This window comes from Oncorhynchus tshawytscha, linkage group LG33 (assembly GCF_018296145.1).
Source record: "Oncorhynchus tshawytscha isolate Ot180627B linkage group LG33, Otsh_v2.0, whole genome shotgun sequence".
Taxonomy (NCBI): Eukaryota; Metazoa; Chordata; class Actinopteri; order Salmoniformes; family Salmonidae; genus Oncorhynchus; species Oncorhynchus tshawytscha.
The window spans coordinates 26,965,083-26,989,800 of record NC_056461.1 but is presented as its reverse complement, the minus strand read 5'-3'; the positions used below and the strand labels follow the sequence as shown (position 1 = coordinate 26,989,800).

At 43.2% G+C, this 24,718-nt stretch overlaps 1 protein-coding gene across 1 annotated transcript in view; it reads left to right on the top strand.

Annotated features, from left to right (window-relative positions):
* LOC112231055 (leucine-rich repeat transmembrane neuronal protein 4-like) overlaps positions 1-21,954 on the top strand; it is a 63,918-nt gene extending 41,964 nt beyond the window's left edge. The window contains exon 3 of the mRNA XM_024397585.2: positions 20,082-21,954. Coding sequence (XP_024253353.1) covers positions 20,082-20,147 — 66 coding nt within the window. The 3' untranslated portion in view covers positions 20,148-21,954. The remainder of the gene's footprint in view (positions 1-20,081) is intronic.
* The last annotated feature ends 2,764 nt before the right edge of the window (positions 21,955-24,718 follow it).

Here is a 24,718-nt window from a genome sequence, read left to right as displayed (position 1 = left end):
CCCCCCCCTTTGTTCAGGGACACATTATTCCATTTCTGTTATTCACATGTCTGTGGAACTTGTTCAATTTATGTCTCAGTTGTTGAATCTTGTTATGTTCATACAAATATTTACACGTTAAGTTTGCTGAAAATAAACGCAGTTGACAGTGAGAGGACATGTCTGTTTTTGCTGAGTTATGAATGCAACAAAGATGTAGAATCATCTGGCCAAGTGCATAAAGTTCCCTCAGCGCTCACAACAAGCAACCTCTGACAAAAGTCCCTCTACTTCTATTTGATGTGAGAATGATGAATCATACACCTTATCGATAGAAACAGCTCATGGTCCTCCTGAAATCAGAAGTTTTTTGACTCAATGGAGGAGCTGTATATGCAACTGGTTCACCTCTGATGCTCACAGGCAATGTGTATTGGTAGAGATTTCTGAATGTTCTTTGCCCAGCATACACCCAACCAGACATGCTTTATCTACTAATTGGCTGGATGCAGAGTTCAACAGAGTTCAAGTGAAGGTCTAGCAAATCATAGAGAAAGCAGACTGTATTGCAATCATCTCTGATGGGGTTGTTGAATGTCCGTGGACAAGGAAGAATGAACTACATCATCTCCACCCCTCAACAAGTATTCTACAAGAGCACAGACACAACATAACCACCAAGATGGCGTAGCATTCAGAAGTCTTTGTCATTGTCTTTTCGTGTCCCTTGTATATATATTTTATATATTTTTTCTTAGCATATCTTTTCAATATTTTTCTAAACCTCAACTTCAGAACACTGATGGAACCCGCCTCACCTAATGTGCTGTGGATCTGCCTTTATTCTTTACTTTTGAACCGGAACCCCAACAGAAGCTAGCCAGATAACTATCTAGTAGTCAGCTAACCACTGCTAGCGGTCATCAACCTTTAGCTCGGAAAACTCTCGCCAGTTTGCACAACGCGATTCAAACCAGAACATACCGGACTTATTTTCTCTCCATATCCCCGGATTCCTACCGTAAGCTCTGAACCTTTTCACCTGGATCATCGCAGCAAGCTAGCTGCAATCTGAATGGCTACTCCTGGCTAACGTCTCTGTCCCGAAGCAAGAACCAATTAGCCTGGAGCTAGCTCATGCTAGGCCCATCTCCTAGCTAGCTGAAGAGGTCCATCAGCCACTCCTGGGCTACAATACCTATTTTGCCAATTGGCTTGGACCACTTTTACTGCCGGAGGAGGTTCTTCAACTGACTACAACGTCGTGAAGTCCCCTGATTGCCCATCTGTTAGCCTGCTAGCCGCAGCCCGCTAGCTGTCTAGAGCATATTGGACTGTTAGCTGAAGAGATCCATCGGCCAATTTCTTGGGCCACTACACCTATTTTGCCAATTGGACTGGACCCCTTTACTACACCGAACCCTACTAATCCATCACGACTGGTCTGCCAACGCAACCGCACGAGGAGGCTCCGCACAAGGAGGCTCCTCACAAGGAGGCTTTAACATGCTTCTTCCGTCGCAACGTCCCTCTAAGGCCCTTGTGCTTGCTTGTTAGGCCCACTAGCTGTCTGAATCGCCGTGTCTCTAGCCAGCTTAACTACTCATTAGACCCCTATGATCACTCGGCTACGCATGTCTCTCCCTAATGTCAATATGCCTTGTCCATTGCTGTTCTGGTTAGTGATTATTGTCTTATTTCACTGTAGAGCCTCTAGCCCTGCTCAATATGCCTTAGCTAACCCTTTAGTTCCACCACCCACACATGCGGTGACATCAACTGGTTTATATGATGTTTCTAGAGACAATATCTCTCTCATCATCACTCAATACCTAGGTTTACCTCCACTGTATTCACATTCTACCATACCTTTGTCTGTACATTATGCCTTGAATCTATTCTATCGCGCCCAGAAACCTGCTCCTTTTACTTTCTGTTCTGAATGTACTGGATGACCAGTTCTTATAGTCTTTAGCCGTACCCTTATCCTACTCCTCCTCTGTTCCTTTTTATTTTATTTTTATTTTACCTTTATTTAACCAGGTAGGCAAGTTGAGAACAAGTTCTCATTTACAATTGCGACCTGGCCAAGATAAAGCAAAGCAGTTCGACAGATACAACGACACAGAGTTACACATGGAGTAAAACAAACATACAGTCAATAATACAGTATAAACAAGTCTATATACAATGTGAGCAAATGAGGTGAGAAGGGAGGTAAAGGCAAAAAAGGCCATGGTGACAAAGAAAATACAATATAGCAAGTAAAACACTGGAATGGTAGTTTTGCAATGGAAGAATGTGCAAAGTAGAAATAAAAATAATGGGGTGCAAAGGAGCAAAATAAATAAATTAATTCAAATTAAATACAGTTGGGAAAGAGGTAGTTGTTTGTTTCCTCTGGTGATGTAGAGGTTAATCCAGGCCCTGCAGTGCTGAGCTCCACTCCTTTTCCCCAGGTGCTCTCATTTGTTGACTTCTGTAACTGTAAAAGCCTTGGTTTCATGCATGTTAACATTAGAAGCCTCCTCTCTAAGTTTGTTTTATTCACTGCTTTAGCACACTCTGCCAACCTGGATGTCCTAGCAGTGTCTGGATCCTGGCTTAGGAAGACACCAAAAACCCAGAAATTACCATCCCTAACTATAATATTTTCCGACAAGATAGAACTGCCAAAGGGGGCGGAGTTGAAATCTACTGCAGAGATAGCCTGCAGAGTTCTGTCTTACTATCCAGGTCTATACCCAAACAATTTGAGCTTCTACTTTTAAAAATCCACCTCTCCAGAAACAGGTCTCTCACTGTTGCCGCTTGCTATAGACCACCCTCTGCCCCCAGCTGTGCCCTGGATACCATATGTGAATTGATTGCCCCCCATCTATCTTCAGAGCTCATGCTGCTAGGTGACCTAAACTGGGACATGCTTAATAATTTCTTATGGCTTGATTCCCACTAAAGGGATCGATATGACAACAGCCAGTGAAAGTGCAAGGCGCCAAATTCAAAACAACACAAATCTCATAATTAAAATTCCTCAAACATAGAAGTATTTTACACCATTTTAAAGATAAACTTGTTGTTAATCCCACCACACAGTGTCTGATTTCAAAAAGGCTTTACGACGAAAGCACACCAAACAATTATGTTAGGTCTGCACCTAGTCACAGAAAAACACAGCCATTTTTGAAGCCAAAGAGAGGAGTCACAAAAAGCAGAAATAGAGATCAAATTAATCACTAACCTTTGATGATCTTCATCAGATGACACTCATAGGACTTCATGTTACACAATACAGGTATGTTTTGTTCGATAAAGTTCATATTTATATTCAGAAATCTGAGTTTACATTGGCGTGTTATGTTTAGTAGTTCCAAAACATCCGGTGATTTTGCAGAGAGCCACATCAATTTACAGAAATACTCATAATAAATATTGATAAAATATACAACTATAATGATGTTTAAAATTGGTGAGGGAGATAAAAGTCTCCAACTTCAACAATTTTTGCAATTCATTCCAGTCACAGGCAGCAGAGAACTGGAAGGAAAGGCGGCCGAATGAGGTGTTGGCTTTAGGGATGATCAGTGAGCTATACCTGCTGGAGCGCGTGCTACGGGTGGGTGTTGCCATCGTGACCAGTGAACTGAGAAGGAAAACAATAAACAAGTAAAACACAGAATAATTTTAAATTAAAAACAGCGGAGCTTTACCTAGCATGGACTTGTAGATGACCTGGAGCCAGTGGGTCTAGCGACGAATATGTAGCGAGGGCCAGCCGACTAGAGCATACAGGTCGCAGTGGTGGGTGGTATAAGGTGCTTTAGTAACAAAGCGGATGGCACTGTGATAAATTGCATCCAGTTTGCTGAGTAGAATATTGGAAGCCATTTTGTAGATGACATCGCCGAAGTCGAGGATCGGTAGGATAGTCAGTTTTACTATGGTAAGTTTGGCGGCGTGAGTGAAGGAGGCTTTGTTACGGGACTCACCCACAAACAGGACCAAGCCTGACCTGCTGAGGAGTGACGGACTCCATCCTAGCTGGAGGGGTGCTCTCATCTTATCTACCAACATAGACAGGGCTCTAACTCCTCTAGCTCCACAATGAAGTAGGGTGCAGGCCAGGCAGCAGGCTGTTAGCCAGCCTGCCAGCATAGTGGAGTCTGCCACTAGCACAGTCAGTGTAGTCAGCTCAACCGGTTTGCTCAGCTATCACCATTGAGACCGTGTCTGTGCCTCGACCTAGGTTGGGCAAAACTAAACATGGCGGTGTTCGCCTTAGAAATCTCACTAGGATAAAGACCACCTCCATTCCTGTCATTATTGAAAGAGATCATGATACCTCACATCTCAAAATAGGGCTACTTAATGTTAGATCCCTTACTTCAAAGGCAATTATAGTCAATGAACTAATCACTGATCATAATCTTGATGTGATTGGCCTGACTGAAACATGGCTTAAGCCTGATGAATTTACTGTGTTAAATGAGGCCTCACCTCCTGGCTACACTAGTGACCATATCCCCCGTGCATCCCGCAAAGGCGGAGGTGTTGCTAACATTTACGATAGCAAATTTCAATTTACAAAAAACAAAATGACGTTTTCGTCTTTTGAGCTTCTAGTCATGAAATCTATGCAGCCTACTCAATCACTTTTTTCATAGCTACTGTTTACAGGCCTCCTGGGCCATATACAGCGTTCCTCACTGAGTTCCCTGAATTCCTATCGGACCTTGTAGTCATAGCAGATAATATTCTAATCTTTGGTGACTTTAATATTCACATGGAAAAGTCCACAGACCCACTCCAAAAGGCTTTCGGAGCCATCATCGACTCAGTGGGTTTTGTCCAACATGTCTCTGGACCCACTCACTGTCACAGTCATACGCTGGACCTAGTTTTGTCCCATGGAATAAATGTTGTGGATCTTAATGTTTTTCCTCATAATCCTGGACTATCGGACCACCATTTTATTACGTTTGCAATTGCAACAAATAATCTGCTCAGACCCCAACCAAGGAACATCAAAAGTCGTGCTATAAATTCACAGACAACACAAAGATTCCTTGATGTCCTTCCAGATTCCCTCTGTCTACCCAAGGACGCCAGAGGACAAAAATCAGTTAACCACCTAACTGAGGAACTCAATTTAACCTTGCGCAATACCCTAGATGCAGTTGCACCCCTAAAAACTAAAAACATTTCTCATAAGAAACTAGCTCCCTGGTACACAGAAAATACCCGAGCTCTGAAGCAAGCTTCCAGAAAATTGGAACGGAAATGGCGCCACACCAAACTGGAAATCTTCCGACTAGCTTGGAAAGACAGTACCGTGCAGTACCGAAGAGCCCTTACTGCTGCTCGATCATCCTATTTCTCTAACTTAATTGAGGAAAATAAGAACAATCCGAAATTTCTTTTTGATACTGTCGCAAAGCTATCTAAAAAGCAGCATTCCCCAAGAGAGGATGACTTTCACTTTAGCAGTGATAAATTCATGAACTTCTTTGAGGAAAAGATTATGATTATTAGAAAGCAAATTACAGACTCCTCTTTAAATCTGCGTATTCCTTCAAAGCTCAGTTGTCCTGAGTCTGCACAACTCTCCCAGGAACTAGGATCAAGAGAAACGCCCAAGTGTTTTAGTACTATATCTCTTGACACAATGATGAAAATAATCATGGCCTCTAAACCTTCAAGCTGCATACTGGACCCTATTCCAACTAAACTACTGAAAGAGCTGCTTCCTGTGCTTGGCCCTCCTATGTTGAACATAATAAACGGCTCTCTATCCACCGGATGTGTACCAAACTCACTAAAAGTGGCAGTAATAAAGCCTCTCTTGAAAAAGCCAAACCTTGACCCAGAAAATATAAAAAACTATCGGCCTATATCGAATCTTCCATTCCTCTCAAAACATTTTGAAAAGGCTGTTGCGCAGCAACTTACTGCCTTCCTGAAGACAAACAATGTATACGAAATGCTTCAGTCTGGTTTTAGACCCCATCATAGCACTGAGACGGCACTTGTGAAGGTGGTAAATGACATTTTAATGGCATCGGACCGAGGCTCTGCATCTGTCCTCGTGCTCCTAGACCTTAGTGCTGCTTTTGAAACCATCGATCACCACATTCTTTTGGAGAGATTGGAAACCCAAATTGGTCTACACGGACAAGTTCTGGCCTGGTTTAGATCTTATCTGTCGGAAAGATATCAGTTTGTCTCTGTGAATGGTTTGTCCTCTGACAAATCAACTGTAATTTCGGTGTTCCTCAAGGTTCTGTTTTAGGACCACTATTGTTTTCATTATATATTTTACCTCTTGGGGATGTTATTCGAAAACATAATGTTAACTTAATAATAATGTCACTGCTATGCGGATGACACACAGCTGTACATTTCAATGAAACATGGTGAAGCCCCAAAATTGCCCTTGCTAGAAGCATGTGTTTCAGACATAAGGAAGTGGATGGCTGCAAACTTTCTACTTTTAAACTCAGACAAAACAGAGATGCTTGTTCTAGGTCCCAAGAAACAAAGAGATCTTCTGTTGAATCTGACAATTAATCTTAATGGTTGTACCGTCGTCTCAAATAAAACTGTGAAGGACCTCGACGTTGCTCTGGACCCTGATCTCTCTTTTGAAGAACATATCAAGACCATTTCAAGGACAGCTTTTTTCCATCTACGTAACATTGCAAAAATCAGAAACTTTCTGTCCAAAAATGACACAGAAAAATTAATCCATGCTTTTGTCACTTCTAGGTTAGACTACTGCAATGCTCTACTTTCCGGCTACCCGGATAAAGCACTAAATAAACTTCAGTTGGTGCTAAATACGGCTGCTAGAATCCTGACTAGAACCAAAAAATTTGATCATATTACTCCAGTGCTAGCCTCTCTACACTGGCTTCCTGTCAAAGCAAGGGCTGATTTCAAGGTTTTACTGCTAACCTACAAAGCATTACATGGGCTTGCTCCTACCTATCTCTCTGATTTGGTCCTGCCGTACATACCTACACGTACGCTACGGTCACAAGACGCAGGCCTCCTAATTGTCCCTAGAATTTCTAAGCAAACGGCTGGAGGCAGGGCTTTCTCCTATAGAGCTCCATTTTTATGGGACGGTCTGCCTACCCATGTCAGAGACGCAAACTCGGTCTCAACCTTTAAGTCTTTACTGAAGACTCATCTCTTCAGTGGGACATATGATTGAGTGTAGTCTGGCCCAGGAGTGGGAAGGTGAACGGAAAGGCTCTGGAGCAACGAACCGCCCTTGCTGTCTCTGCCTGGCCAGTTCCCCTCTTTCCACTGCGATTCTCTGCCTCTAACCCTATTCAGGGGCTGAGTCACTGGCTTACTGGGGCTCTCTCATGCCGTCCCTGGAAGGGGTGCGTCACCTGAGTGGGTTGATTCACTGATGTGGTCATCCTGTCTGGGTTGGCGCCCCCCCTTGGGTTGTGCCATGGCGGAGATCTTTGTGGGCTATACTCAGCCTTGTCTCAGGATGGTAAGTTGGTGGTTGAAGATATCCCTCTAGTGGTGTACAGGGCTGTGCTTTGGCAAAGTGGGTGGGGTTATATCCTTCCTGTTTGGCCCTGTCCGGGGGTGTCCTCGGATGGAGCCACAGTGTCTCCTGACCCCTCCTGTCTCAGCCTCCAGTATTTATGCTGCAGTAGTTCATGTGTCGGGGGCTAGGGTCAGTTTGTTATATCTGGAGTACTTCTCCTGTCCTATTCGGTGTCCTGTGTGAATCTAAGTGTGCGTTCTCTAATTCTCTCCTTCTCTCTTTCTTTCTCTCTCTCGGAGGACCTGAGCCCTAGGACCATGCCCCAGGACTACCTGACATGATGACTCCTTGCTGTCCCCAGTCCACCTGGCCGTGCTGCTGCTCCAGTTTCAACTGTTCTGCCTTGTTATTATTCGTACATGCTGGTCATTTATGAACATTTGAACATCTTGGCCATGTTCTGTTATAATCTCCACCCGGCACAGCCAGAAGAGGACTGGCCACCCCACATAGCCTGGTTCCTCTCTAGGTTTCTTCCTAGGTTTTGGCCTTTCTAGGGAGTTTGTCCTAGCCACTGTGCTTCTACACCTTCATTGCTTGCTGTTTGGGGTTTTAGGCTGGGTTTCTGTACAGCACTTTGAGATATCAGCTGATGTACGAAGGGCTATATAAATAAATTTGATTTGATTTGATTTAGCCAGGAGGAAGGCATGGCCAGCCGTTGAGAAATGCTTGTTGAAGTTTTCGATTATCATGGATTTATCGGTGGTGACTGTGTTACCTAGCCTCAGTGCAGTGGGCAGCAGGGAGGAGGTGCTCTTGTTCTCCATGGACTTTACAGTGTCCCAGAACTTTTTGGAGTTAGAGCTACAGGATGCAAATTTCTGCTTGAAAAAGCTGGCCTTTGCTTTCCTGACTGACTGCGTGTATTGGTTTCTGACTTCCCTGAACAGTTGCATATCGCGGGGACTATTCGATGCTATTGCAGTCCGCCACAGAATGTTTTTGTGCTGGTCGAGGGCAGTCAGTTCTGGAATGAACCAGGGGCTATATCTGTTCTTAGTTCAGCATTTTTTGAACGGAGCATGCGTATCTAAGATGGTGAGGAAGTTACTTTTAAAGAATGACCAGGCATCCTCAACTGACGGGATGAGGTCAATATCCTTCCAGGATACCCGGGCCAGGTCGATTAAAAAGGCCTGCTCGCAGAAGTGTTTTAGGGAGCGTTTGACAGTGATTAGGGGTGGTCGTTTGACTGCGGACCCGTAGCGGATACAGTCAATGAGGCAGTGATCGCTGAGATCCTGATTGAAGACAGCGGAGGTGTATTTGGAGGGCCAGTTGGTCAGGATAACGTCTATGAGGGTGCCCTTGCTTACAGATTTAAGGTTGTACCTGGTGGGTTCCTTGATGATTTGTGTGAGATTGAGGGCATCTAGCTTAAATTGTAGGACTGCCGGGGTGTTAAGCATATACCAGTTTAGGTCACCTAACAGAACAAACTCTGAAGCTAGATCGGGGGGTGATCAATTCACAAATGGTGTCCAGGGCACAACTGGGAGCTGAGGGGGGTTGGTCGCAGGCGGCAACAGTGAGAGACTTATTTCTGGAGAGATTAATTTTTTTAATTAGAAGTTCGAAATGTTCGGGTATGGACCTGGAAAGTATGACATTACTTTGCAGGCTATCTCTAAACTTGATGCCCTCAATCTCACACAAATTATAAATTAACCTACCAGGTACAACCCCTAATCCTTAAACACAGGCACCCTAATACACCACTGCAGTCTTCAACCAAGATCTCAGTGATCACTGCCTCATTGCCTGCATCTGCAATGGGTCTGCGGTCAAACGACCACCCCTCATCAGTAAACATATCACAGAATGTTTGTGACTTTAATAATGAAGACGTGCTGTGCATAACGGGGCAGCAATGTTTAATGTTTGTTGATTACTTCCAAGTAAACAGTGGTCAACACAAGGCAAAGACAAAGGGGCTCAAAACTTTTTCTGTACATGAAACCTTCAGGGAAACATAGGCCTGCACATTGTCATTTTTTCTGAGTTCCCTGATGTCTTGAATGCACTGAAGTAAGAGATTTCCGAGTTCCCAGATGTTTTGAATGTGGCAATAATGCCAACCCATACTACTAGCAATACAAACTTATTGTCATAGCTAGCCACCATACATTAATCTGTCGGTAGCTAAAGCTAACCAACTACACTATATATACAAAAGTATGTGGACCCCTTCAAATTAGTGGATTTGGCTATTTCGGCTATTTCAGCCACACCTGTTGCTGACAGGTGTATAAAATCAAGCACACCACCGTGCAATCTCCACAGACAAACATTGGCAGTAGAATGGTCTTCCTGAAGAGCTCAGTGACTTTTAATGTGCACCATCATAGGATGCCACCTTTCCAACAGGTCAGTGTCAAATTTCTGCCCTGCTAGAGCTGCCCCGATCAACTGTAAGTGCTGTTATTGTGAAGTGGAAACGTCTAGGAGCAACAGCGGCTCAGATGCAAAGTGGTAAGCCACACAAGCTCACAGAGCATGACCACCGAGTGCTGAGGCACATAGAGAAAAAAAAGTCTGTCCTCGGTTGCAACACTCATAACAGAGTTCCAAACTGCCTCTGGAAGACAAAAAACAATAACGCAACACACTACACAGTTAGACAAAAGAGCTAAGAATGAGTTAGTCCAACCATGGAGTAAAATCATTGATGTGTAATAATGTGTTTGTGAATGTGATTGACTCTACATGCAGTAATGTGAGACAATTGATAGGAGTACTCACAGTGCTTAGAGAGGAAACATTCAATGAGCGGGCACATGAGACGTGGCTTCAGTTCATGTCAGGAGAGAGTTGACAATGGTAGTGGAGTGGTCATCACTTAAATCAGGTAACAGGAGGGGACTTAGCCGGAAATACAAATAGCATATACATTCCATTTCAGCTGCGCTATCTTAGGTTTGAACAACAAGTTTGTCCATGAAGTTAAACACAGACTGCGCATTTTGCCCACTTGACACATCAAAGTAGCCCAAGAAACGTTCCTGAATAAAGCCCTGATCATCCACGTACCTGACAACTGCAAGCGGACTGGTGGTACCATAGGTCCCAGAGTGGGGGGGCAATTTTGTTAACCTAACTCTGGACCCTATAAGGTATGACTATGATTAATCAGATGTAAAAAAGGTGCACACTCCAGCTGGTGCCTAGCTAGCTACTGCTATGGAAGTTAGCAAGGCACATTTAAATATATTGCACTAACTGGACACAAAAATAATGTTTTCAAAACAAGAAAACAATTTATAATCTACCTATTCCATCTCCTGTAATTTGAAGAAACTAATTTGAAAGGAATAATATCAAAAAAATGCTCAACTATTACTTTTCAATCCCTGTACAATAATGTCACCAACTCACCAAGATTCTCAACACATACAACCCCCACCCCCCACCCCCCATAATGCTCTGCGGCACAACCCCAATACAACATACTGGGTTCATTCACTGATCTCATTTTTTTCGTGTTTCACTATTTTTATGAAATTTCACTGAGCAGGATGGTCCCCCCCCTTTCTCCTCTGAGGAGCCCCCACTGGTGCCAACTGTAAAGTTTTGTGGAGGAGGAATAATGGTCTAGGTCTGTTTTTCATGGTTCAGGCTAGGCCTCTAACTTCCAGTGAAGGGAAACCTTAGCACTACAGCATACAATGACATTCTGGATGTGCTTCCATCTTCGTGGCAACAGTTTGGGGATGGCCCTTTCCTGTTTCTGCATGACAATGCCCCCATACAGAAATGGTGTGGAAAAACTTGACTGCCCTGCACAGAGCCCTGACCTCGACCCCATCAAACACCTTTGGGATGAATTGAAGCGCCGACTGCAAGCCAGGCCTAATCGTCGAACATCAGTCCCCGACCTCACTAATGCTCTTGTGGCTGAATGGAAGCAAGTCCCCGCAGCAATGTTCCAAAATCTCGTGGAACGCCTTCCCAGAATAGTGGAGGCTGTTATAGCAGCACAGGGGGGACCAACTCCATATTAATGCCCAAGATTTTGGAATGAGATATTCAACGATCAAATGTCTACATACAGTGCATTCGGAAAGAATTCAGACCCCTTCCCTTTTTCCACATTTTGTTACATTACAGCCTTATTCTAAAATCGATTAAATTGTATTTTTTCCTAATCAATCTACACACAATATCACATAATGACAAAGTGAAGAGGTTTCTAGACATTAAAAAAAAATGTATTTAACATAGAAACAGAAATACCTTATTTACATAATGCAAGTATTCAGACCCTTTGTTATAAGACCTGTCCTGGGGCATCGTCGGACAGGGCCACAGTGTCTCCCCCTCCTGTCTCAGCCTCCAGTATTTATGCTGCAATATTTTATGTGTCGGGGAGCTAGGTTCTGTTAAATCTGGAGTATTTCTCCTGTCTCATCCGGTGTCCTGTGTGAATTTAAGTGTGCTCCCTCTAATTCGTTCTCTCTTTTTCTCCCTTTCTCTCTCTCTCTTTCTGTTTCTCTCTCTCTTTCTCTCTTCTCTCGGAGGACCTGAGCCCTAGGACCATGCCTCAGGACTACCTGGCTCCACCTGGTTATGCTACTTCTCCATTTTCAACTGTTATGACTATGGCTATGGAACCCTGACCTGTTCACTGGACGTGCTACCTTGACCCGGACCTGCTGTTTTGGACCCTCTCTCTCTACCGCACCTGCTGTCTCTAACTCTGAAAGATCGGCTATGAAAAGCCAGCTGACATTTACTCCTGAGGTGCTGACCTGTTTCACCCTCTACAACCACTGTGATTATTATAATCTGACCCTGCAGGTCATCTATGAACGTTTGAACATCTTGGCCATATTCTGTTATAATCTCCACCCGGCACAGCCAGAAGAGGACTGGCCACCCCTCAGAGCCTGGTTCCTCTCTAGGTTTCTTCCTAGGTTTTGGCCTTTCTAGGGAGTTTTTCCTAGCCACCGTGCTTCTACACCTTCATTTCTTGATGTTTGTGGTTTTAGGCTGGGTTTCTGTACAGCACTTTGTGACATCAGCTGATGTAAAAAGGGCTTTATAAATACATTTGATTGATTGATTGATTTGATTGAAGTAGTGGCGTGCGACATACACCTTGTTTCCTGAAACTAGTCACATATTTGATATTTCCAATATGCTAATTTGAATAGTGTAAAGTGAAAGAGAAAGGGGGAGAGAGAGAGCAATACAGAGAGAGAGAGCATCCAAAAAAGATTTGAGGTGAAAAGCTCCAGAGTTTTACTGTATATTAATATATGACCAGCAGGATGCATCATTAACAATGTGCTATCCTCTACAGAGACAGACAGAGGGAAGGAGATAGAGAAGCTCAGTTTTACTCCCCTTTCATCCCTCTCTCTTTTGTCCTTTTCTGGTGAGAAGATTAGAGCTGCCACACGTCCATAATGATCTCATTTGTTGGCAGGGGTGAATCACACAGTCCCCAGTGTGCTTCCTCACACTCACCTCCTCCCCAGTCCTAGTAGACCTTGTTAATCACATGCCCTACAAAGACCTAGCATTGGCCGTGTTCATCCACTGCCACCTCAACCCGCTCCACGATCCATGCACAGGTCACTGAAGCATGATTTAGCTCTTCTAATTTCTTCTGCTTGCTGTTTCGTCTCATAATGTTGAATATGAGAAGAGTGAAAGCTTCAGTTAAAGTAGTACAAGAAATTGGTGGCTAATTGGAGCCCAGTGTGGAGGGAGAGAGGGAGAGAGGACCTGTGCTCCCAGAAAGAGAGCCTTTTATATGTCTTTGTTAGCTCCCGCTACTCTGGCACAGAGCAAACTAATTACCTCATGTTTATATCATCCTAATTAGTGAACACTCTAACAGGCTAATTACACAGTGTCGCAAACTCTCTAAATTCTTTCTGTAAAGTAGAAGACTGTCTAAGAAGTGTTGACATTTTGGAGTGAGGAATCTTTAAACTGTACTTTGTTTGTGATGAATACGTCTTTGTGCTCTGTTTTTATCACTTACATCATAGCTACAGGTGTAGAATCTTAATTTGAGCCAGATTGCTTCAGCAGAAAAATAATCCTGCAGAATAATGATGTGGATTATAATGAATGGATATTTTTGTAGGGGTTGATACATTTTCAAATCTGAAATGTCAAAGTGTAAAGTACAAACTTTAGACACCTTTTTAAAACTCAAATACACTACCAATATGAAATGTCCTGCATTGCACGAAAGTTATCCAGCAACAAGGTGAGAAAATTAAGATCCTACATCTGTAACACAGCTAACACCCATGGCAGGGTTCGTAAATTAAATTACATTATTACGATGGCGCCGGAGGGGAGGGCTGCCGTCTTATCGGCTCTTAACCAACAATGCTATTTTTTTTTTTTTTTTGCGTTGTTCGTAACTTGCTTCTGGACATCAGAACTGCTATTGCTCACCCCAAACTGGATGAAGAGTTCCTCAATGAGTCGGACGGGCGGGATATACTACTACAGACACCCGACCAGGCTCAGATCCCCGTCATTCGCTGGAGAAGGAAACTGAGATTTTGTGGAAAAAGATCAGGTTTCCTTGCGAGGATCAGATGACGAGTGGCTAATCTGCCCTTGCCTTCCGTCCTGCTAGCTAATGTTCAATCACTGGAAAATAAATGGGACAAGCTGAAAGCTTATACCAATGTCCCGTGGGTATATCCTACCGATGGGACTTTAAAAACTGTAATATCTTATGTTTCACCGAGTAGTGGCTGAACGATGACATTAAGAACATACAGCTGAAGGGTTATACACTCTATCGGTAGAACTGGTAAGACACGAGGCGGGTGCCTATGCATACAGTTAAAGTTGGAAGTTTACATGCACTTAGGTTGGAGTTATTAAAACTTGTTTTTCAACCACTCCACAAATTTCTTGTTAACAAACTAGAGTTATGGCAAGTTGGTTAGGACATCTACTTTGTGCATCACACAAGTAATTTTTCCAACAATTGTTTACAGACAGATTATTTCACTTATAATTCACTGTATCACAATTCCAGTGGGTCAGAAGTTTACATACACTAAGTTGACTGTGCCTTTAAACAGCTTGGAAAATTCCATAAAATTGTGTCATGGCTTTAGATGCTTCTGATAGGCTTATAGGCTGTTTAAAGGCACAGTCAACTTAGTGTATGTAAACTTCTGACCTACTGGAGTTGTGATACAGTGAATTATAAGTGAAATAATCTGTCTGTAAACAATTGTTGGAAAGATTACTTGTGTGCTGCACAAAGTAGATGTCCTAACCGACTTGCCATAACTATAGTTTGTTTACAAGAAATTTGTGGAGTGGTTGAAAAACGAGTTTTAATGACTCCAACCTAAGTGCATGTAAGCTTCCGACTTCAACTGTATGTCTGAATTCAACAATGGGAAGGCTATTTTACAAGAACCCCTATTGAGTTATCTGTCTCTGTTGCATAAGTAACATTTCTGTCACATGTTTGCTTCAGTGAATTCATTTGTTATAGTGTCCTGAGGTAAAGGTTGTCTCTGTGAATGTCTGTCATCAAAGTCTCTCTCTGTGTGTGTGTGTGTGTGTGTGTGTGCGTGCGTGCGTGTGTGTGTGTGTGTGTGTCCCTCTGGCTGTAGGAGGTGTGTTAAAGTTGAACTTGCATGAAGTGCACCACACTCAGTGCACCGTTAGATCCCCCACCTGAGAGACTGAAATGGCATATATTATATTATTAAATTCAACGAGAGATGAGTGAGTTGTGTCTGGCTGTTTGATAACAGGCTTAATCAAAGTTGGGCTCAGGGCGTCCTAGATGTAGCCTTACGTCAAAGGGAGACAGGATCTGACACTCACACACAGTTATCTAAGCTCTGGCACCAAAACGCTTCACCTTCATAATTCCATGCAGATTCTAAGAGGTCCAGAAATTGCTTTGGACTGCAAAATCCAAAGTGTCTCAGTACATGTACATTATTAACACTAGATTTACCTGGAGCCAAGCCCACAAAATAAGCTTTTTTATAGGTTAAAATGCAAAACTAGGGGTTTTAAGGAGGGAAAGGCAAAGAGGAAACCTTGGTAAGGCAGAGACTGAGCCTACTGCCACTGTTCGGGTTTAAGATTAATTGACAGCTTGTAGCTCTGGAGTTAGAGTAAGTGTGGAGATTCCATTACCTAAATACAAGCTGGAGTGGAGCTCAGCGAATTTCATTGGCATTCAAAACACTCCAGGAGGAACGAAGATCTTTTTTTTACCAGGTTAATGGACATTTAATCCAAGGGAGCAAACACGTGTGACTCGTTTCAGAAAACTAGGCGTATGTCGCGGGTCACTACTTCACACGAGAACCTTTTGAAGTTAAGTTAAAGTTTTTTATCAAATTTAGTTTATGGCAGAAATGCCTTCTGGAGTGAACTTGAACGTGAACTTTCATGTACCTTAATAACAGACTTGTATGCCATCTGTAAATACGAATACAATTGTTAAATTACGAGCCTAGTTGGTTTAGCCACAGAAAAAGTAAGGAACCTTCCCGCTAGCCATTATTGGCTGAGATACTGAGTGGGCTTGACATGCCGAGAGATGAGTTCAGATTGGTCTGCTAGCTGGCTAACATTGAACCCCGTTGGTTAGCTACCTGCAGATTCATGCAGGGTAGTAACGTCATGAGTTGTGATTATGGCTCATTGTTTACCTAGCTAGCTATCTACATGTCTTAACAAAAGACCCCACCATGCAAGTAACCATTTCAATAGACTGTAGCTGCAACAACTGTTTATAGACATAGCTGGTAATTTTGCTCTAGCGTTCTACTCCGATTTCAAATCAAAATCAAATCAAATGTATTTATATAGCCCTTCGTACATCAGCTGATATCTCAAAGTGCTGTACAGAAACCCAGCCTAAAACCCCAAACAGCAAGCAATGCAGGTGTAGAAGCACGGTGGCTAGGAAAAACTCCCTAGAAAGGCCAAAACCTAGGAAGAAACCTAGAGAGGAACCAGGCTATGTGGGGTGGCCAGTCCTCTTCTGGCTGTGCCGGGTGGAGATTATAACAGAACATGGCCAAGATGTTCAAATGTTCATAAATGACCAGCATGGTCGAATAATAATACGGCAGAACAGTTGAAACTGGAGCAGCAGCACGGCCAGGTGGACTGGGGACAGCAAGGAGTCATCATGTCAGGTAGTCCTGGGGCATGGTCCTAGGGCTCAGGTCCTCCGAGAGAGAGAAAGAAAGAGAGAAGGAGAGAATTAGAGAACACACACTTAGATTCACACAGGACACCGAATAGGACAGGAGAAGTACTCCAGATATAACAAACTGACCCTAGCCCCCCGACACATAAACTACTGCAGCATAAATACTGGAGATTGAGACAGGAGGGGTCAGAAGACACTGGGACCCATCCGAGGACACCCCCGGACAGGGCCAAACAGGAAGGATATAACCCCACCCAATTTGCCAAAGCACAGCCCCCACACCACTAGAGGGATATCTTCAACCACCAACTTACCATCCTGAGACAAGGCTGAGTATAGCCCACAAAGATCTCCGCCATGGCACAACCCAAGGGGGGGCGCCAACCCAGACAGGATGACCACATCAGTGAATCAACCCACTCAGGTGACGCACCCCTTCCAGGGACGGCATGAGAGAGCCCCAGTAAGCCAGTGACTCAGCCCCTGTAATAGGGTTAGAGGCAGAGAATCCCAGTGGAAAGAGGGGAACCGGCCAGGCAGAGACAGCAAGGGCGGTTCGTTGCTCCAGAGCCTTTCCGTTCACCCTCCCACTCCTGGGCCAGACTACACTCAATCATATGACCCACTGAAGAGATAAGTCTTCAGTAAAGACTTAAAGGTTGAGACCGAGTTTGCGTCTCTGACATGGGTAGGCAGACCGTTCCATAAAAATGGAGCTCTATAGGAGAAAGCCCTGCCTCCAGCTGTTTGCTTAGAAATTCTAGGGACAATTAGGAGGCCTGCGTCTTGTGACCGTAGCGTACGTGTAGGTATGTACGGCAGGACCAAATCAGAGAGATAGGTAGGAGCAAGCCCATGTAATGCTTTGTAGGTTAGCAGTAAAACCTTGAAATCAGCCCTTGCTTTGACAGGAAGCCAGTGTAGAGAGGCTAGCACTGGAGTAATATGATCAAATTTTTTGGTTCTAGTCAGGATTCTAGCAGCCGTATTTAGCCCTAACTGAAGTTTATTTAGTGCTTTATCCGGGTAGCCGGAAAGTAGAGCATTGCAGTAGTAGAAGTGACAAAAGCATGGATAAATTTTTCTGCATCATTTTTGGACAGAAAGTTTCTGATTTTTGCAATGTTACGTAGATGGAAAAAAGCTGTCCTTGAAATGGTCTTGATATGTTCTTCAAAAGAGAGATCAGGGTCCAGAGCAACGTCGAGGTCCTTCACAGTTTTATTTGAGACGACTGTACAACCATTAAGATTAATTGTCAGATTCAACAGAAGATCTCTTTGTTTCTTGGGACCTAGAACAAGCATCTCTGTTTTGTCCGAGTTTAAAAGTAGAAAGTTTGCAGCCATCCACTTCCTTATGTCTGAAACACATGCTTCTAGCAAGGGCAATTTTGGGGCTTCACCATGTTTCATTGAAATGTACAGCTGTGTGTCATCCGCAAAGCAGTGAAAGTTAACATTATGTTTTCGAATAACATCCCCAAGAGGTAAAATATATAGTGAAAACAATAGTGGTCCTAAAACGGAACCTTGAGGAACACCGAAATTTATAGTTGATTTGTCAGAGGACAAACCATTCACAGAGACAAACTGATATCTTTCCGACAGATAAGAATCTAAACCAGGCCAGAACTTGTCCGTGTAGACCAATTTGGGTTTCCAATCTCTCCAAAAGAATGTGGTGATCGATGGTTTCAAAAGCAGCACTAAGGTCTAGGAGCACGAGGACAGATGCAGAGCCTCGGTCCGATGCCATTAAAATGTCATTTACCACCTTCACAAGTGCCGTCTCAGTGCTATGATGGGGTCTAAAACCAGACTGAAGCATTTCGTATACATTGTTTGTCTTCAGTGAGTTGCTGCGCAACAGCCTTTTCTAAAAATTCTGAGAGGAATGGAAGATTCGATATAGGCCAATAGTTTTTTATATTTTCTGGGTCAAGGTTTGGCTTTTTCAAGAGAGGCTTTATTACTGCCACTTTTAGTGAGTTTGGTACACATCCGGTGGATAGAGAGCCATTTATTATGTTCAACATAGGAGGGCCAAGCACAGGAAGCAGCTCTTTCAGTAGTTTAGTTGGAATAGGGTCCAGTATGCAGCTTGAAGTTTTAGAGGCCATGATTATTTTCATCATTGTGTCAAGAGATATAGTACTAAAACACTTGAGCGTGTTTTGGATTTCAGAGCACTCTCGTCTGAGAGCTCAGAATAACTGATGCATTTACAAACACACAACACCCGTTGAATATGGCCGGTGTCAGTAAACGTTGGCAAAAAAATGTAAATTGTTGCCAGCTGCATAGATGCAGTCACCAACGCTCTGGATAACATAAAAAACAGCCTAACCAGCTCTGCTAAAGCGAGTAAAATGGTCAGTGAACGGTTCTCTCACGTTAGCCAGTTAGCTTGAGTGCTTGACTGTTGTTGTTAGGACAGAACACTCGGATCATCCCTTAAAGAGATGGGTGGAGCTAAAGCTTAAGAGGTTGTGATTGATGCTGAATGGGTGTAGACAAAGAAGAGCTCTTCAGTAGGAACCAAAACATTCCAAAGGCCATTTTCTTAAAAAAGTGAAGTTACAAGTTTATCAACTTTCACAGCAGAATTACTTTCCCATTGTTCCTCAAAAGCAGGGTTTGATATACCATATTGTAGATCTGTGTCTCTGCTTTTATCCAAAGTAAAAAACACAATATCAAATTTTGCTACATAAGACCAAATCAAGGCGGTCGTCACATCTGTGGTGTGGAGGAGCAACATGGGTTAATTCATTCTCATATCTGCAGAGAGGAAAACTGCTAGCTGAGATGTGTCATGTAATTACAGATGTCTTTCAAAGGGGGAAACATCATGTAGCCTAATACAGTAGGTCTGCACCAGTGCGATTTTTTACATTGAGGCCTTTATCGAACTAGAGGGTAATGGAGATAATGATCATTGCTCACAATACACATTACCATTAGTATTCAGAAAGGATTTAAAAAATGTGTTTAAGGTCAAATTTATGCAAGGTGAATTGAACAGAATAGAATAACTTGATTTAATTAACATATTTGAAAATGAACATGGATGACGAGTCAGTATTTTAATTTTGTGGAGTCTCATAGTTCTGTCTCTATTATTAAGCGAAGCCACTCCATTTCAAACTTCTAAACCGTCCAAGCGGTGTCAATTTCATTCTCTGCTTAATTGCTTATCCTAATTTGCTTTGCCTGCATTGTCATGGCTGCAGTGTGGCATGATCCCATTAACCAGGAACTCTACTTAACTTCATGTTGTAACCACCACCAATGTACTATACTCACCAGCTGCTATATTGTTTTAACTTTGGTATCTTTATTTTCTCCTCAGAGTGAATACACATGTCCCCGTCCACTACCTGGAGCTTGGCTTGGAGACGTACCCACCATTCACTAGGAGACATGTACGTTTTACCAGCCAGTTGCTAACAAGCAGAGAAATCAGGGCCTGCAACACTATGGCTACCCCATCACTGTCTGTCCTGACATTATGGTGGCACTCTCTAAACATCTGCTACAGACATATGTCAAACTATACCTCAACAGGCCCATGGACAACGTAATTTGGAAACAAGAATGGCTTTCATGATTTCTACCACTCCGAATATTTATGTTTTCTTTTACAAGGTCTATACACTCTTCCTGTATCTTAGTTTCTCAGCTGCCCTACAGCAGTGTTCATCCAACTATGACTAAGGTTGCTGTTAAAGCATTGGCCATGTTAACTCTTTGATTGGCCAATTAGGCTGGTCCAGATTGAGGGGGTTTGGAACACTTCACGTCTGCAGCACCTCTCTGACCGTTGGCATGGAAACATGGGACTCTGATGGGGCGGTCTGTGCCACGATGGGCGATGTCACTCTGCTGGAGGCTGGCGGAGTGAAAATGGGCCGTGGAGAATATGGACCATTACAGTTAATGAAGGTGACTAGTGGACAGGGCGATGGCCGTCCAGACGCAGATTGTCCCTTCTTTCCCGGCTAGGAACCACAGGCTTCACAGTGAAGTGTCAGCCCAGCAACGATTTGATGATGTGCACTGAACAAGTAGCTCTGACTGCCTAGCAAAATTATAATGTGCAAACTGCTGTGTGTAATTTAAAATACATGTCCATGGTTTTTCTTTGCTGTTGAACAACCCATTATTTGCAGCTGTGGTTTCGAAAAAGATTCATAATTTCTATTCTGCCAAGAAGGCTTTCAAACAATCTACGCTCTCGGCTCAGAAGTGTTCATGTGGATTTTGTTTGCTTTATAAGTTTACAGCGTGTACCTGTCTGTTGAGTAATATTTGAGTAAAGCTCTCATTGTTCATTTAGTCCCCTGGGGAGAGCTGCATTCAGTAGCTGGAGGTACTTTTCTGAGAAGTCTGAGGATCTAGTCAGGAGAACAGCTGATCTTCCTGCCAATCACACCTGGTGGTGGAGGAACTCAATCTATTCCCAGTCACACAGACAACTGTAATTATCTTGGCTCAGGACAGGAACAAAAAAAAAATTCAACTGAGACTCAAACTTCTCAACTGTATATGACTATTTACAGTATTATTTGTTGCTACCATCTCTCTCTGACACCAAAGGCCTTTAGTGGTGGGTGTTTTGGATCTCTCTGTCTCGTGGGCACTGGGGAGAACTCTAGCTTTGGTGGTTCTGTCTCATTAAAAGGACCAGAGGATTTCACAGCAGAACCATTTCAAAGCGCAGTTGCCTCTGGGATATTCTCACTGATATGAGACTAGTGCCATAGGGTGAGAGCACTATAGAGATGGATGTTCTGTATGAGGCATTTTATCTGTGTGCGTGTATGTTGAATGATGATGAACGTTCCAGAGAGGTTTCCTTCAATTTCTCTGGAATCTTTGAAGATGGATGAAGCCTCAACGTTCTTATAGTACTACCATGCTCTTCTGCCAAATCAACATGCATGTCTGTGTGGGTGGGTGTATGTGTGTGTGTGTCTAGCGTGTCTGACTTCATTCATGAGTGTGCTTGCAATGCGTGACAGTGGTTTTGAACCAGAGATTATGTATGTGTGTCACAAATACGGTTCATGCCACTGATAACAAATTATGAGTAACGCTGAATACATGCTGTGTCTACATCAAAATCTCCTTAAAAGGATATGTCAAATCCCCTTGAAACGGATGTCTGGAATTTGTGTGTGTGTGGGTGAGTAGGTGTGTGTGTGTGTGTGTGTGTGTGTGTGTGTGTGTGTGTGTGTGTGTGTGTGTGTGTGTGTGTGTGTGTGTGTGTGTGTGTGTGTGTGTGTGAGTGGTGTGTGTGTGTGGGTGAGTAGGTGGGTGTGTGTGTGTGTGTGTGTGGGTGAGTAGGTGTGTGTGTGTGTGTGTGTGTGTGTGTGTGTGTGTGGGGGGGGGGTGAGTGTGTGCGTGTGTGTGTGTGCGTGTGTGTGTGTGGGGTGAGTAGGTGGGTGGGTGGGTGTGTGGACAAGTGGGGACATTTTGCAGGTCCCCAAAAGGAAAAATGCTATTTTAGGCTTAGGGGTTAGGTTTAGGGTTAGAATTAATGTTAGGATTAGGGTTAGAATTAGGTGTTAGGATTAGCAGTTAGGTTTAGTTTTAGGTTTAGAGGTTAAGGTTAGGTTTAGGGTTAAAGGTTAGGGAAAATAGGATTTTGAATGGGAATACAGTTTTTGTGTGTGTGTGTGCGTGTGTGTGTGGAGAGAGGACTGGGGACTCATATTCACTGCTTTCTTCATTAGTGTTCAAATGGGGTTGAGCTCGGAGGCATTTGGCATATATCAAAACAGTATCAATGGATTTCTACAATAAAAAGAGAACTATTTTGTACTGTATATTTCTGCTTTCTCCCCATAAAGGTATTGAACATTTTATAATTAACTGTATTATTTGTTCACTGAAAAATGTTCTGTTTTATAATGTAAATAATAACTGAATCAATGGTGAGCAATAGAAATTGGTCAAATAGAAATGGTCATTGATCCTTTTTTTCTACCATACTTTAATGAAAACCATATACATTTGTTACAAAGCTGTTCTCAAGCATATGGATTTTCAGGGTGTACACCATTTAATAAAATCAAAGAAAACCTGAGCATGAGCACAAAAACTTGAGAAAATATCAATCGTGTTTGAATGAGCTTGTTAGTGCCATACTTGAGTGTGTGTGAGTGTGGGAGGGGGGGGTCTGCCTGTGTTTATGTCCATAAGCAGGTATTAAAAATGTATGAAGTTGTATGATGAACTCAATGAACCTGCTAGCTACTGTACCAGCAAACCAAGACATCAGCACAAGAAATGCGTGTGACTGAGACTGCAAATGACTGCCACACAGTATGTGTTTATTTGTATATGTCTGGTCTGTGCTAATGCTCGATAGAGTCTATCCTATTCCCCACACATCTCTCAGTGATGGTCCTGTCACATCACCATTATTAGTCCCATTAATTCGGAGAGTGGAGCATTGATCTCTGTTCGACCGTATACTGTTCATGGTGACACTTACCACGGGCGCCGAGCCGTTGCACCGGCCCAATAATTACGCTTCATGTACCACAGCATTACTTTTCTCAAGAGGGGGCCAAGTTTGTGAATTTGCTTCTACGTTTCGCTGCTCTTGGAACGTGTCAAGCTGTCAGCTCAGAGGTCCAGATGGCAAATATGCCTTGCATTCCCTGTGGCGTTCCTTACTCCCTGTCTCTCTCTATGGCTCTACCTCTATCTGTCTCTCTCTTTCCCCTTCTTTCACTCATTTTACCCCACCCCCCTCTTCAGTGATGGTAACACAGACAGAGTGCTGTGTTGAAGTGACTACACTGATTGAATAATGCATGAGGCTGTATAGCCCCTGTGTGGACCAGGGTCCAGACCAGACAGTTAGCAGTCCATAACATTTCTTCCTCCGGAAAGGCCCCAGAGTGAGTATGTTCAACTATAGGAAAATACACTGGTGTGGCCTTTACTAACTCTGGTCGTGACACTGTACACAATCCAACTTGACACTGTGAAAGTACTACTCCGCCACATTTCTTTCCATGTGGGTGCAATATGGATTACATACACAATCACAGCTGAGTCAAACAAACAAACAAGAGAAAAAAACACAGTGGGTTCAGGCCAGTCTGTTCAGATTTTTCTTAGATTTTGCACCTGTATAGACACTCCCCTCAATCCTTGAATACAAAAAGAAACAAGCTGGACCACCCTATTGACGAAGAGTTTTTCTTTATTTTTAGTATTTTCTACATTGTTGGTTAATAGTCAAAACATCAACACTATGAAATAACACATATGGAATCATGTACGAACCAAAAAAGGGTTAAACAAATCCAAATATATTTTTGATTTTAGATTCATCAAAGTAGCCACCCTTTGCCTTGATGACAGCTTTGCATAGTCTTGGCATTCACTCTATCACGCTCCTTGGTCAAATAGCCCTTACACAGCCTGGAGGTGTGTTTTGGGTCATTATCCTGTTGAAAAATAAATGATAGTCCCACTAAGCGCAAACCAGATGGGATGGCGTATCGCTGCAGAATACTGTGGTAGCCGTGCTGGTTAAGTGTGCCTTGAATTCTAAATAAATCACAGACAGTGTCCCCAGCAAAGCACCATCACACCTCCTCCATGCTTCACGGTGGAAACCACACATGCGGAAATCATCCGTTCACAAACTCTATGTCTCACAAAGACACGGCGGTTGGAACTGAACATCCCCAAATTTGGACTCATCAGACCAAAGGACAGATTTCCACTGGTCTAATGTCCATTGCTCGTGTTTCTTGGCCCAAGCTAGTCTCTTCTTCTTATTGGTGTCCTTTACTAGTTGTTTCTTTGCAGCAATTTGACAATGAAGGCCTGATTCACGCAGTCTCCTCTGAACAGTTGGTGTTGAGATGTGTTACTTGAACTCTGTGAAGCATTTATTTGGGCTCCAATCTGAGGTGCAGTTAACTCTAATAAACATATCCTCTGCAGCAGAGGTAACTCTGG